Here is a 13,884-nt window from a genome sequence, read left to right on the forward strand (position 1 = left end):
ATGTGAGGAGAGTATTGCCTATTTGAATGCAGTGATCTCCTTCTACGGGGTCTATTTGATAGGTTCTCTGTTATCGGTCGTAGAGATTCATCTCTTACCTCCCTTTTCAGATCGACGATATACTCTTATATATACCATTTCCTCTACTGATTCTCAATTCAGTACTGGTTTGGCTTTCTACTACATGTAGATGAGTGTCCTGGGGTAAGTAAGTCTTATTTTCTGTGACACTCTAAGCTATGGTTGGGCACTTTTATATAAAGTTCTAAATATATGTATTCAAACATTTATTTGCCTTGACTCAGGATGTTCAACGTTCCTTATTTCAGACAGTCAGTTTCATATTTGGGATAATGCATATGAATAAATCATTTTTTCTTACCTTAAAAATTTGACTTTTTCCCTGTGGGCTGTTAGGCTCGCGGGGGCTGAAAATGCTTCATTTTATTGCGTCATTCTTGGCGCGGACTTTTTTGGCGCAAATTTTTTTTTTCTGTTTCCGGCGTCATATGTGTCGCCGGAAGTTGCGTCATTTTTGACGTTTTTTTGCGCCAAAGGTGTCGGCGTTCCGGATGTGGCGTCATTTTGGCGCCAAAAGCATTTAGGCACCAAATAATGTGGGCGTCTTTTTTGGCGCTAAAAAAAATATGGGCGTCACTATTGTCTCCACATTATTTAAGTCTCATTATTTTTGTGCTTCTGGTTGCTAGAAGCTTGTTCACTGGCATTTTTTTCCCATTCCTGAAACTGTCATTTAAGGAATTTGATCAATTTTGCTTTATATGTTGTTTTTTCTATTACATATTGCAAGATGTCCCACGTTGAAGCTGAGTCAGAAGATACTTCTGGAAAATCGCTGCCTGGTGCTGGAGCTACCAAAGCTAAGTGTATCTGCTGTAAACTTTTGGTATCTGTTCCTCCAGCTGTTGTTTGTACTGTTTGTCATCACAAACTTGCTAATGCAGATAATATTTCCTTTAGTACTGTTACATTACCTGTTGCTGTTCCGTCAACATCTAATACTCAGAGTGTTCCTGATAACATAAGAGATTTTGATACTAAATCCATTAAGAAGGCTATGTCTGTTATTCCTCCTTCTAGTAAACGTAAAAAGTCTTTTAAAACTTCTCATTTTTCAGATGAATTTTTAAATGAACATCATCATTCTGATACTGATATTGGTTCTTCTGATTCAGAGGATTCTGTCTCAGAGGTTGATGCTGATAAATCTTCATATTTATTTAAAATGGAATTTATTCGTTCTTTACTTAAAGAAGTCCTAATTGCATTAGAAATTGAGGATTCTAGTCCTCTTGATACTAAATCTCCTGTAGTTATTCCAGAAGTGTTTCCTGTCCCTGGTGCTATTTCTGAAGTAATTTCCAGGGAATGGAATAATTTGGGTAATTCTTTTACTCCTTCTAAACGTTTTAAGCAATTATATCCTGTGCCATCTGACAGATTAGAATTTTGGGACAAAATCCCTAAGGTTGATAGGGCTGTCTCTACTCTTGCTATATCTTTAGCGGATGTTGCTGCAGCTTCAACTTTTTGGTTAGAAGCTTTAGCGCAACAAGTAACAGATCATAATTCTCATAGCATTATTATTCTTCTACAACATGCTAATAATTTTATTTGTGATGCCATCTTTGATATCATTAGAGTTGATGTCAGGTATATGTCTCTAGCTATTTTAGCTAGAAGAGCTTTATGGCTTAAAACTTGGAATGCTGATATGTCTTCTAAGTCTACTCTGCTTTCCCTTTCTTTCCAGGGTAATAAATTATTTGGTTCTCAGTTGGATTCTATTATCTCAACTGTTACTGGAGGGAAAGGAACTTTTTTACCACAGGATAAAAAATCTAAAGGTAAATTTAGGTCTAATAATCATTTTCGTTCCTTTCGTCACAACAAGGAACAAAAGCCTGATCCTTCATCCTCAGGAGCGGTATCAGTTTGGAAACCATCTCCAGTCTGGAATAAATCCAAGCCTTTTAGAAAACCAAAGCCAGCTCCCAAGTCCACATGAAGGTGCGGCCCTCATTCCAGCTCAGCTGGTAGGGGGCAGATTACGTTTTTTCAAAGAAATTTGGTTCAATTCCGTTCACAATCTCTGGATTCAGAACATTGTTTCAGAAGGGTACAGAATTGGCTTCAAGATAAGGCCTCCTGCAAAGAGATTTTTTCTTTCCTGTGTCCCAGTAAACCTAGCGAAGGCTCAAGCATTTCTGAAATGTGTTTCAGATCTAGAGTTGGCTGGAGTAATTATGCCAGTTCCAGTTCTGGAACAGGGGCTGGGGTTTTATTCAAATCTCTTCATTGTACCAAAGAAGGAGAATTCCTTCAGACCAGTTCTGGATCTAAAAATATTGAATCGTTATGTAAGAATACCAACATTCAAAATGGTAACTGTAAGGACTATCCTGCCTTTTGTTCAGCAAGAGCATTATATGTCCACAATAGATTTACAGGATGCATATCTGCATATTCCGATTAATCCAGATCACTATCAGTTTCTGAGATTCTCTTTCCTAGACAAGCATTACCAGTTTGTGGCTCTACCGTTTGGCCTAGCTACAGCTCCAAGAATTTTTACAAGGTTCTCGGTGCCCTTCTGTCTGTAATCAGAGAACAGGGTATTGTGGTATTTCCTTATTTGGACGATATCTTGGTACTTGCTCAGTCTTCACATTTAGCAGAATCTCATACAAATCGACTTGTGTTGTTTCTTCAAAATCATGGTTGGAGGATCAATTTACCAAAAAGTTCATTGATTCCTCAGACAAGGGTAACCTTTTTAGGTTTCCAGATAGATTCAGTGTCCATGACTCTGTCTTTGACAGACAAGAGACGTCTAAAGTTGATATCAGCTTGTCGAAACCTTCAGTCACAATCATTCCCTTCGGTAGCTTTATGCATGGAAATTCTAGGTCTTATGACTGCAGCATCGGACGCGATCCCCTTTGCTCGTTTTCACATGCGACCTCTTCAGCTCTGTATGCTGAACCAGTGGTGCAGGGATTACACAAAGATATCTCAATTAATATCTTTAACACCGATTGTACGACACTCTCTGATGTGGTGGACAGATCACCATCGTTTAGTTCAGGGGGCTTCTTTTGTTCTTCCGACCTGGACTGTATTTTCAACAGATGCAAGTCTGACATGTTGGGGAGCTGTTTGGGGGTCTCTGACAGCACAAGGGGTTTGGGAATCTCAGGAGATGAGATTACCGATCAATATTTTGGAACTCCGTGCAATTTTCAGAGCTCTTCAGTCATGGCCTCTTCTAAAGAGAGAATCGTTCATTTGTTTTCAGACAGACAATGTCACAACTGTGGCATACATCAATCATCAAGGAGGGACTCACAGTCCTCTGGCTATGAAGGAAGTATCTCGAATTCTGGTATGGGCGGAATTCAGCTCCTGTCTAGTTTCTGCGGTTCATATCCCAGGTATAGACAATTGGGAAGCGGATTATCTCAGCCGCCACACGTTACATCCGGGCGAATGGTCTCTTCACCCAGAGGTATTTCTTCAGATTGTTCAAATGTGGGGACTTCCAGAAATAGATCTGATGGCCTCTCATCTAAACAAGAAACTTCCCAGGTATCTGTCCAGATCCAGGGATCCTCAAGCGGAAGCAGTGGATGCATTGTCACTTCCTTGGAAGTATCATCCTGCCTATATCTTTCCGCCTCTAGTTCTTCTTCCAAGAGTAATCTCCAAGATTCTGAAGGAATGCTAGTTTGTTCTGCTGGTAGCTCCAGCATGGCCTCACAGGTTTTGGTATGCGGATCTTGTCCGGATGGCCTCTTGCCAACCGTGGACTCTTCCGTTAAGACCAGACCTTTTGTCGCAAGTTCCTTTTTTTCCATCAGGATCTCAAATCCTTAAATTTAAAGGTATGGAGATTGAACGCTTGATTCTTAGTCAAAGAGGTTTCTCTGACTCTGTGATTAATACTATGTTACAGGCTCGTAAATCTGTATCTAGGGAGATATATTATAGAGTCTGGAAGACTTATATTTCTTGGTGTCTTTCTCATCATTTTTCCTGGCATTCTTTTAGAATTCCGAGAATTTTACAGTTTCTTCAGGATGGTTTGGATAAAGGTTTGTCTGCAAGTTCCTTGAAAGGACAAATCTCTGCTCTTTCTGTTCTTTTTCACAGAAAGATTGCTAATCTTCCTGATATTCATTGTTTTGTACAAGCTTTGGTTCGTATAAAACCTGTCATTAAGTCAATTTCTCCTCCTTGGAGTTTGAATTTGGTTCTGGGGGCTCTTCAAGCTCCTCCGTTTGAACCTATGCATTCGTTGGACATCAAATTACTTTCTTGGAAAGTTTTGTTCCTTTTGGCCATCTCTTCTGCCAGACGAGTTTCTGAATTATCTTCTCTTTCTTGTGAGTCTCCTTTTCTGATTTTTCATCAGGATAAGGCGGTGTTGCGAACTTCTTTTAAATTTTTACCTAAGGTTGTGAATTCTAACAACATTAGTAGAGAAATTGTGGTTCCTTCATTGTGTCCTAATCCTAAGAATTCTAAGGAGAGATCATTGCATTCTTTGGATGTAGTTAGAGCTTTGAAATATTATGTTGAAGCCACTAAGAATTTCCGAAAGACTTCTAGTCTATTTGTTATCTTTTCCGGTTCTAGGAAAGGTCAGAAGGCCTCTGCCATTTCTTTGGCATCTTGGTTGAAATCTTTAATTCATCATGCTTATGTCGAGTCGGGTAAAACTCCGCCTCAAAGGATTACAGCTCATTCTACTAGGTCAGTTTCTACTTCCTGGGCGTTTAGGAATGAAGCTTCGGTTGATCAGATTTGCAAAGCAGCAACTTGGTCTTCTTTGCATACTTTTACTAAATTCTACCATTTTTATGTGTTTTCTTCTTCTGAAGCTGTTTTTGGTAGAAAAGTACTTCAGGCAGCTGTTTCAGTTTGAATCTTCTGCTTATAATTTCAATTTAAACTTTATTTTGGGTGTGGATTATTTTTCAGCGGAATTGGCTGTCTTTATTTGATCCACATCTTGGGTAGTCATTATCCCATACGTCACTAGCTCATGGACTCTTGCTAATTACATGAAAGAAAACATAATTTATTTACCTGATAAATTCATTTCTTTCATATTAGCAAGAGTCCATGAGGCCCACCCTTTTTTGTGGTGGTTATGATTTTTTTGTATAAAGCACAATTATTCCAATTCCTTATTTTTTATGCTTTCGCACTTTTTTCTTATCACCCCACTTCTTGGCTATTCGTTAAACTGATTTGTGGGTGTGGTGAGGGGTGTATTTATAGGCATTTTGAGGTTTGGGAAACTTTGCCCCTCCTGGTAGGAATGTATATCCCATACGTCACAAGCTCATGGACTCTTGCTAATATGAAAGAAATGAATTTATCAGGTAAGTTCTTACATAAATTATGTTTTTATGTGTGTGCAGTGTTTTTGTGAATGATAAACTTTCTCTCGTTTACAGCTTGAAAAAGTTCTACAGCAAGGGGATATAGGCGAGTGCTGTGAGCCGTACATGGTGCTAAAAGAAAGTGACAACATTAAGGTAAACAAAATACGGAAATAATACAATTAAAATATGAACTCTGAAAATGCTATATGTAATTTCTTTTTCTCTTTTCCTTTAAAGTTATTTTTAAAATTTAAAGGGATAGTAACGTTTTTTTGCCATAATTTTAAAATTAAAGTATTTTATTTTTTATTTGTTCAATTATTGGGTAAAAATGGACCAAGAGGCCCTGCAAAATGTTACTTGTACTTTTGTGTTTTGATGCTAATGTGGAACCACCAATCCCTTTTTGTTCCTCATGTATTTAGAGAACATTGCATTACAGGGATAGACTTTTTGATTCTGAGCCATCATTGTCTAAGGCGAACGCTGTTCCAGGGTCTCCTGTTCAAGATATGCCGCAGCTTTCTCCTCAAGTGTCCCAAACTTTGTCTACACATGCAGTGCCCTGCGTTTCCTCTAACATTCCGATTAGAGTTACGTTTCAAGACATTGCTACCCACATATCTTCTGCGTTAACTGATGCACTGAATGCTTTTCCCATGCTGCAGGGAAAGCGCAAGAGAAAATTTAAGGAATCAGTGAGTAAGGTTTCTGACAGTCATGGCTATTCCGAATGTTCCTTCCCAGAAGTCTGAGGAGGAAGAAACGTTGGTGGCATCTGAGGGTGAAATCTCAGACTAACAGTGTAATTCCTTCTTCTGATGCTGAAGTCGTATCTTTCAGATTTAAGCTGAAACACCTCTGTTTGTTACTTAAGGAGGTTTTTGCTACCTTGGATGACTCCGACACTACTTTCATAGTCAATCCTAAGAAGTCTAGTAAGCTAAGCAAGTACTTTGATGTACCTTCCATGGTGGAGGTTTTCTCTGTGCCAGACCGGGCTACAGAGATTATTGCTAGGGAATGGGAGAGACCTGGTATCCTCTTTTTTCCATACCCATTTTTTAAGAAGATGTTTCCAATAGCCGACTCTATCAAGGAGTCTTAGCAGATGGTCCCCAAGGTGGAAGGGGCAATTTCCACTTTGGCCAAGAGAACCACTATTCCCATAGAGGATAGCTGTTCCTTTAAGAGGATAGCTGTTCCTTTAAGGATCCAATGGATAAGAAGTTGGAGGGGTTACTTAAAAAGATGTATGTACACCAGGGTTTACAATGGCAACCTGCGGTGTGTATTGCTACCGTCACCAGCGCGGTGGCATACTGGTTTGATGCGTTGTCTGATTCTATTCAGACAGATACTCCTCTTGAAGAGATCCAAGATAGGATCAAGGCCAATTCCTTTATTACGGATGCTTCCCTACAGGTTATTAAGCTGGGAGCAAAGATTTCTGGTTTTGCGTACTGGCCCGCAGAGCTTTATGGTTGAAGTCCTGGTCTGCGGATGTATCGTCTAAGTCTATGCTTTTGGCGATTCCCTACAAGGGTAAGACCTTGTTTACGCCGGGCTTGGCAGAAATTATTTCAGACATTACGGGAGGAAAGGGTAATTTCCTCCCCCAGGATAAGAGGAATAAGCAGAAAGGACTTCAGAGTAATTTTCGTTCCTTTCAAAACTTCAATGGTAAGCCTTCCTCTCCCTCTGCCAAGCAGGAACAGTCCAAACCTTCCTGGAGGACCAACCAGTCTTGGAACAAGAGGAAGCAATCTAAGAAGCCCGTTAATGAGTCAAAGCATGAAGGGTCTGCCCCCGATCTGGGAGTGGATCTTGTGGGGGGCAGACTTTCCTTCTTCGCTCAGGCCTGGGTTTGGGATCTTCCGGATCCCTGGGCGGTGGATATCATGTCCCAGGGATACAAACTAGAGTTCAAGACCTTCCCTCCCAGGGGCAGGTTTCTACTCTCAAGATTATCTGTAGACCAGATAAAAAGAGAGGCGTTCTTACACTGTGTCCGGGACCTTTCCGACCTGGGAGTGATAGTTCCTGTTCCAATGCAGGAACAGGGTCTGGGATTTTACTCCAATCTGTTAGTGGTTCCCAAAAAAGAGGGAACTTTCAGACCAATTTTAGACCTCAAAAGTCTAAACAACTTCCTCAGAGTACCATCCTTCAAGATGGAAACTATTTGTTCCATTCTTCCCTTGGTTCAAGAGGGTCAATTCATGACAACAGTAGATTTAAAGGATGCATACCTGCATGTTTCCATCCACAGGGATCATCACAAGTTGCCGAGGTTCGCATTTCTAGACAAACACTTACAGTTTGTGGCTCTTCCATTCGATCTTGCCGCTGCTCCCAGAATTTTTTCAAAGGTCCTGTTGGCAGTGCCCCGGCTACGGGGCATTGCAGTGGCGCCTTATCTGGACGACATTCTGGTTCTGGCACCATCCTTTCAACATGCAAACTCCCACACGGAGATGTTGTTATCCTTTCTGCGTTCTCGCGGATCGAAGATGAATTTGGGAAATAATTCCTTGATTCCAGCTTCAAGGGTAGTGTTCTTGGGAACCATAATAGATTCCTTATCAATGAAAATCAAAGATCTTCGACTCTCGTCTGGCCCTTCAGTCCTCTCCTCGGCCGTCAGTGGCTCAATGTGTGGAGGTGATTGGTCTGATGGTAGCTGCCATGGACATCATTCCGTTGGCTCGGTTCCATCTCAGACCTCTGCAGTTACGCATGCTCAGGCAATGGAACAAGGATTATGCGGCTCTGTCTCCTTGATTACATCTGCATCAGGCGATTCTCTTCCTTGGTGGTTGTCTCAGAAACATCTCTCCCAGGGAAATCTCAGAAACATCTCTCCCAGGGAACCAGCTAGCGGATATGTGGGTGATTGTGACAACGGACGCCAGCCTGCTGGGATGAGGAGCAGTCTGGGGCTCACTAAAGGCTCAGTGGATATGGACTCGTGAGGAGTCTGTTCTCCCCATAAACATCCTAGAGCTGAGGGCAATCTTCAATGCTCTTCTGGCCTGGCCTCAGTTAGCTTCAGCCCGGTTTATCGGGTTCCAGTCAGACAACATAACTTCAGTGGCTTTCATCAACCATCAGGGAGGAACTTGGAGTTCCTTGGCCATGACAGAGGTAGCCAAGATTATTCAGTGGGCGGAGACCCACAACTGCTGTCAGTCTGCGATCCACATTCCAGGAGTGGACAATTGGGAAGCAGATTTTCTGAGCAGACAGACCTTTCACCTGGGGGAGTGGGAACTTCATCCGGAGGTGTTTTCCAACTTGATTCTCAAATGGGGACAGCCGGAGCTGGATCTCATAGCATCTCGACAGAATGCCAAGCTCCCGAGGTACGGGTCGAGGTCACGGGATCCTCAGGCTGTACTGATAGATGCTCTGGCGGTACCTTGGAATTTCAGTCTAGCATACCTATTTCCTCTGTTCACTCTTCTTCCTCGGGTTATTCGTCAAATCAAACAGAAGAAGGCACCTGTGATCCTCATTGCACCGGCGTGGTATGCAGACCTAGTGGAGATGTCTTCTCTTCCACCTTGGAGACTTCCACTGAGGAAGGACCTTCTTCTTCAAGGGCCCTTCCTTCATCCAAATCTCGTTTCTCTGAAGCTGACTGCTTGGAGTTTGAATGCTTAATTCTATCTAAGCGGGGGTTTTCGGAGTCGGTTATTGAGACCTTGATTCAGGCTCGTAAGCCTGTAACTAGAAAGATTTACCATAAGATATGGTGTAAATATCTGTATTGGTGTGAATCCAGAAGCTACGCTTGGAGTAGAGTTCGGATTCCTAGAATTTTGTCCTTTCTCCAAGAGGGTCTGGAGAAGGGTTTATCTGCAAGTACTTTGAAGGGTCAAATATCTGCCTTGTCTATTTTGTTGCATAAACGTCTGGCGGATGTACCAGACATGCAACCTTTCTATCAGGCCTTGGTCAGAATCAGGCCTGTGTTCAAACCTGTTACTCCTACCTGGAGTCTTAACCTTGTTCTTAAAGTTCTTCAGCAGGCTCCATTTGAGCATATGTATTCCTTAGATATTAAGATGTTATCTTGGAAAGTTTTGTTTCTTGTTGCAATTTCTTCTGCTCGTAGAGTCTCGGAGCTCTCTGCGTTGCAGTGTGAATCCCCTTACCTTATTTTTCATTTGGATTAGGTAGTTCTGCGTACTAAGTTAGGGTTCCTCCCTAAAGTGGTTTCGAATAGGACCTCTAATCAAGAAATTGTTGTTCCTTCTTTGTGTCCTAATCCTTCTTCTCATAAAGAGCGTCTGTTGCACAACCTAGATGTGGTGCGTGCGTTGACATACTATTTACAGGCGACTAAGGATTTTCGCCAGTCTTCTGCTCTGTTTGTTGTTTTCTCGGGGAAACGCAAGGGTCAGAAAGCTACGGCTACTTCTCTTTCTTTGTGGCTGAAGAGTATAATTCGTTTGGCCTATGAAACTACTGGACAGCAGCCTCCTGAGGGAGTCATGGCTCATTCCACGAGGGCTGTTTCCTTTTCCTGGGCGTTCAAAAATGAAGCTTCTGTGGAACAGATTTGCAAGGCTGCAACTTGGTTCTCTCTACACACTTTTTCAAAATTCTATACATTTTATACTTTTGCCTCGGCTGAGGCTTCTTTTTGGAGAAAGGTTCTTCACGCAGTGGTGCCTTCTGTTTAGGTTCCTTGTCTTTTCCCTCCCTTACCATCTGTGTCCTCTAGCTTGGGTATTGATTCTCAATAGTAATTTGAGATGATCCGTGGACTCACCGTGTCATTAGAAAGAAAATGAAATTTATGCTTACCTGATAAATTTATTTATTTCTTGACACAGTGAGTCCACGGCCCACCCTGTTTAGACAGGTTTTTGTGTTGTAAACCTCAGGCACCTTTGCACCTTGTGTTACTTCCTTTCTCTCTTTTTCCTTCGGTCGAATTACTGGGGTTGGAGGGAAGGGAGGTTAAATCTAACAGCTTTGCTGTGGTGCTCTTTGCCTCCTCCTGCTCGCCAGGAGTGATATTCCCCAATAGTAATTAGAGATGATCCATGGATTCACTGTGTCAATAAATAAATTTATCAGGTAAGCATAAATTTTGTTTTTTCAAATAAAGATACCAAGAGAACGAAGAAATAACAGTAGTAAATTGGAAAGTTGCTTAAAATTGCATGATTTATCTGAATCATGAAAGAAAATAAATTGGGTTTCATAACCTTTAAGGTTGTTTGTGTAGCTTCTGGCAAGAAGGCAAAGTCAACCCAGAGTGTGGTAATGAATGAGCTTTACGCAAAATATAATCAACATACACAGACTGGCTTTCAGCATACATCTGTCAGTTTTATAATGTTCAATTTTTATTGGGGAAATTAACCCTTAGAATTCTAAGAAAACCCAAGATGATAAATATTATACACCTCAACAAAATGGCTAAGTTCCTCTCTCTCCTCAGAACAAAGAAAAAGTGGAGAAGTTACGAACACAAGCTGAACAGTTCTGCTCACGGCTTGGTCGTTACCGCATGCCATTTGCCTGGACAGCCATTCACCTGATGAACATTGTCAACAGTTCAGCAACAACTGAGAGGGACTCTGACTCGGAGAGTGGTGAGAGGAGAGAGAGATGGTAGTGTTAGTGTGTATGGATGGAGGATACGGAACAAGAATCTTATTACTACATTATTGCTCACACATAACTATTTGTTTAAGGGGTGAAACAAATAGTTAAAGTCAGCTCCAGAGCAGCAATGCACTACTGGGAGCTAGCTTAGCCAGCACTCAGCATCTAGCTCCACGTAGTGGATTATTGCGCCTGAGCCTATCTGGGTATGTTTTTCAACAAAGGATACCAAAGAACAAAGCAAATTTAAATTGAAAAGTCTCTTAAAATTTAATCAGAATCATAAAAGTTTTATGTCCCTTTAATGACAGAGGGAGAAACTCGGATATGAAAGGGAGTTGGGGAACCTGTTAGAAGTATGGTAAAGCACAGGAAGGGAAGTGCAAGTAATGGCTCATATGTAAAGTAACAATAGCATGGGGGAAATTTGTTAGAGAATTTTATTACATGAATGTTCACAGGTAACTGTAGCTCTTGGAAAGGTGTTGAACACATAATTAGACTAACAAAATAGATGTGCTCAAATGCCAGTCCTGAGCAGGATATGGGTGGTGATTGACAGCTAAATGCATATGCTGCTTCTGATTGGCCCAGGGCTGTGTCATGCTGAAGAGAGGTATTTTGGGTCCAGACTGAGACTTTAAATGTGTTTAACCCCTTTGCATTTTTTAAACACAGTTATCAGGTAACATTTGTAATAATAAAATGCTGAAACAAATCAAAGCATTTTATTATTGCATTACAATATTCCTTTAAAGTAATAAGCGGAGGACTGAACATATCAGAGAGATGGGCTCCAGAGGAAAAAATGAGAGAGGGATTTAGTAGAAAAAGTGAATGATATATGTTGTAAAATTAGGACTATTCACTGGTAACCTCACAATGCAGGCTGACACAAACATGGCCGAGATAGTGGGCTTCCTACAGGGTGATACTTTATCACAGGTGAAAACTGATCAAATTTTTTGAACATGTAATCTACATAGTGTCACAGTGCCTAAACTTGCAAGGAACCTTTGACCTTTGTCTGCCACTGTATTTAAACACAGATAGGGCCTAGCTAAAACCTGTAACCGCGTCTTTACGTATCCTCAGAGCGCAAAGGAACATGGAATGAAAAGAAGAAGAAAGCTTTTGAACGAATGAGTGTTGGAGATGAAATGTGTGGCTTTACCACCTTCCGTCCTGCTACTCTCACAGTCACTAACTTTTTCAAACAGGTAAGAATATTTTTAGCAGGAATATTCTTAAAACGATATTTAAGTAATTTTATTGTGATACTAGGAACTGTTTAAGCTTCAACTGATAAATATTTATTTAGCGACTTACTAAAGATATATTATACAAGGGAGCAGTGATATTCTATGTGTTTTGTGATATTTTCATATGTCAGGAAGGTGATCGTCTGAGTGATGAAGATCTGTACAAGTTCCTTGCAGATATGAGGAGACCATCTTCTGTTCTACGTCGACTGCGTCCTGTGTCAGGTACTTACAATGCGTACAAATAACTCCCCGATAGCCCTTGAGTATTGTGTCCAAGGCACTCCCTGATACCCACAAATACTGTGCCTGATTTGCTTATTAAAGCTCACACTTCCTGAGGTAATCTCAAATATCCACCAATACTGTGCCTGAGGTGCTGTCTGATACACTTTGGTACAGACTAATGCTAGGCTTGAGGTAGTCTCAGGTACTCGCTAATATTTTATCTGAGAAATACAACTAATATGGGATCGAATAGTGTCCTTCTTTTCTTTTACACGCACTACTAATAATAATGTAATAAAAAACTACATAGCAAACACACTAATTGTAATGTTTTTGACTTATTTCTTAATTAAAGAGATGCTTTTTATTTAATAAGATATATACAGGGTGGAAAATATCACTATACTTTATCAATCAGGGGAAAGGTTACCAGTCACTCCATGTTAAATAAATATAGCTTAAATTTCAATTTTCTTATTAGTCTGGGGTTAGTGGACTATTAGAAATTTCCAGACCTATAGATATACATCAAAGGTATATCTCCAGCAACCTATACATCAAAGGTATATTTCCAGCAACCTGTATGATCAAAATATGAGACCTTACATCAGGAACACGTCCTCAGTAACCTTATTACAAATGACATTGTGATGGATACCCCCGGCTACCACTGTAACTCCAGTCCCCAGTAACGAATCATGCTGATTTTTGGACTGTGGCATCTGGGGGCCGAGAGCTTTAAAATGACACACTGGAAATCCCACCGCTGCCACCAATGTGACGGATACCCCCAGCTACCCTGACTGGGTAGCTCCGGCAAACGGGTTCTGCTTCCTCCATGCCGACTGCAGCTATGTAGCTGGCAAGTGACCACAGCCTGTAGCCACCCCTGATTCCCTTGAGCACCAGTATTCAGGGTCCCACCCTGTGGCAGACTCCAGCTACCCAGACTGGGTAGCTCTACTTGAGGGTCCTTCCTCTGCCTGGAACAGGCTGCTATGTAGCCCAGGAAAGTGATTTTAGCTGGAGCCCACCCAAATAACTAGACAGACTAGCATTCAGGTGAAAAATAGAACTGATGTTATTGAAAACACACACTCCTTTTATACAGACAGCTCATCTTGATAAGAACAGAAGACAATGCCACAGTTTTCCCGCCATTCCCGCCCCTTCAGACAGCCCGGCACCTCCATAGGAGCCACAGTCTCACATAATCCCAATACCTAGGGGTGGTGGTTTCGGGGTGATCCCGGTGGAGCGGCGGCACTTTAAAGCTCTCGGTCCCCAGATGCCACAGTTAAAAAATCAGCATGATTCGTTACTGGGGACCGGAGTTACAGTCCGTTGAAGTTATG

At 41.4% G+C, this 13,884-nt stretch overlaps 2 protein-coding genes across 2 annotated transcripts in view; one reads left to right on the top strand and one right to left on the bottom strand.

The window, feature by feature from the left end:
* LOC128663515 (golgin subfamily A member 6-like protein 22) overlaps positions 1-13,884 on the bottom strand; it is a 274,060-nt gene that overhangs the window by 223,156 nt on the left and 37,020 nt on the right. The window lies entirely within an intron of this gene.
* Positions 1-13,884, top strand: part of DOCK6 (dedicator of cytokinesis 6) — a 360,578-nt gene that overhangs the window by 119,262 nt on the left and 227,432 nt on the right. Inside the window, 4 exon segments of the mRNA XM_053717880.1 lie at positions 5,487-5,567; positions 10,873-11,026; positions 12,135-12,259; positions 12,433-12,526. Of these exon segments, the coding sequence (XP_053573855.1) occupies positions 5,487-5,567; positions 10,873-11,026; positions 12,135-12,259; positions 12,433-12,526 (454 nt within the window).

The sequence above is a fragment of the Bombina bombina genome, chromosome 6 (assembly GCF_027579735.1).
Source record: "Bombina bombina isolate aBomBom1 chromosome 6, aBomBom1.pri, whole genome shotgun sequence".
Lineage (NCBI taxonomy): Eukaryota > Metazoa > Chordata > Amphibia > Anura > Bombinatoridae > Bombina > Bombina bombina.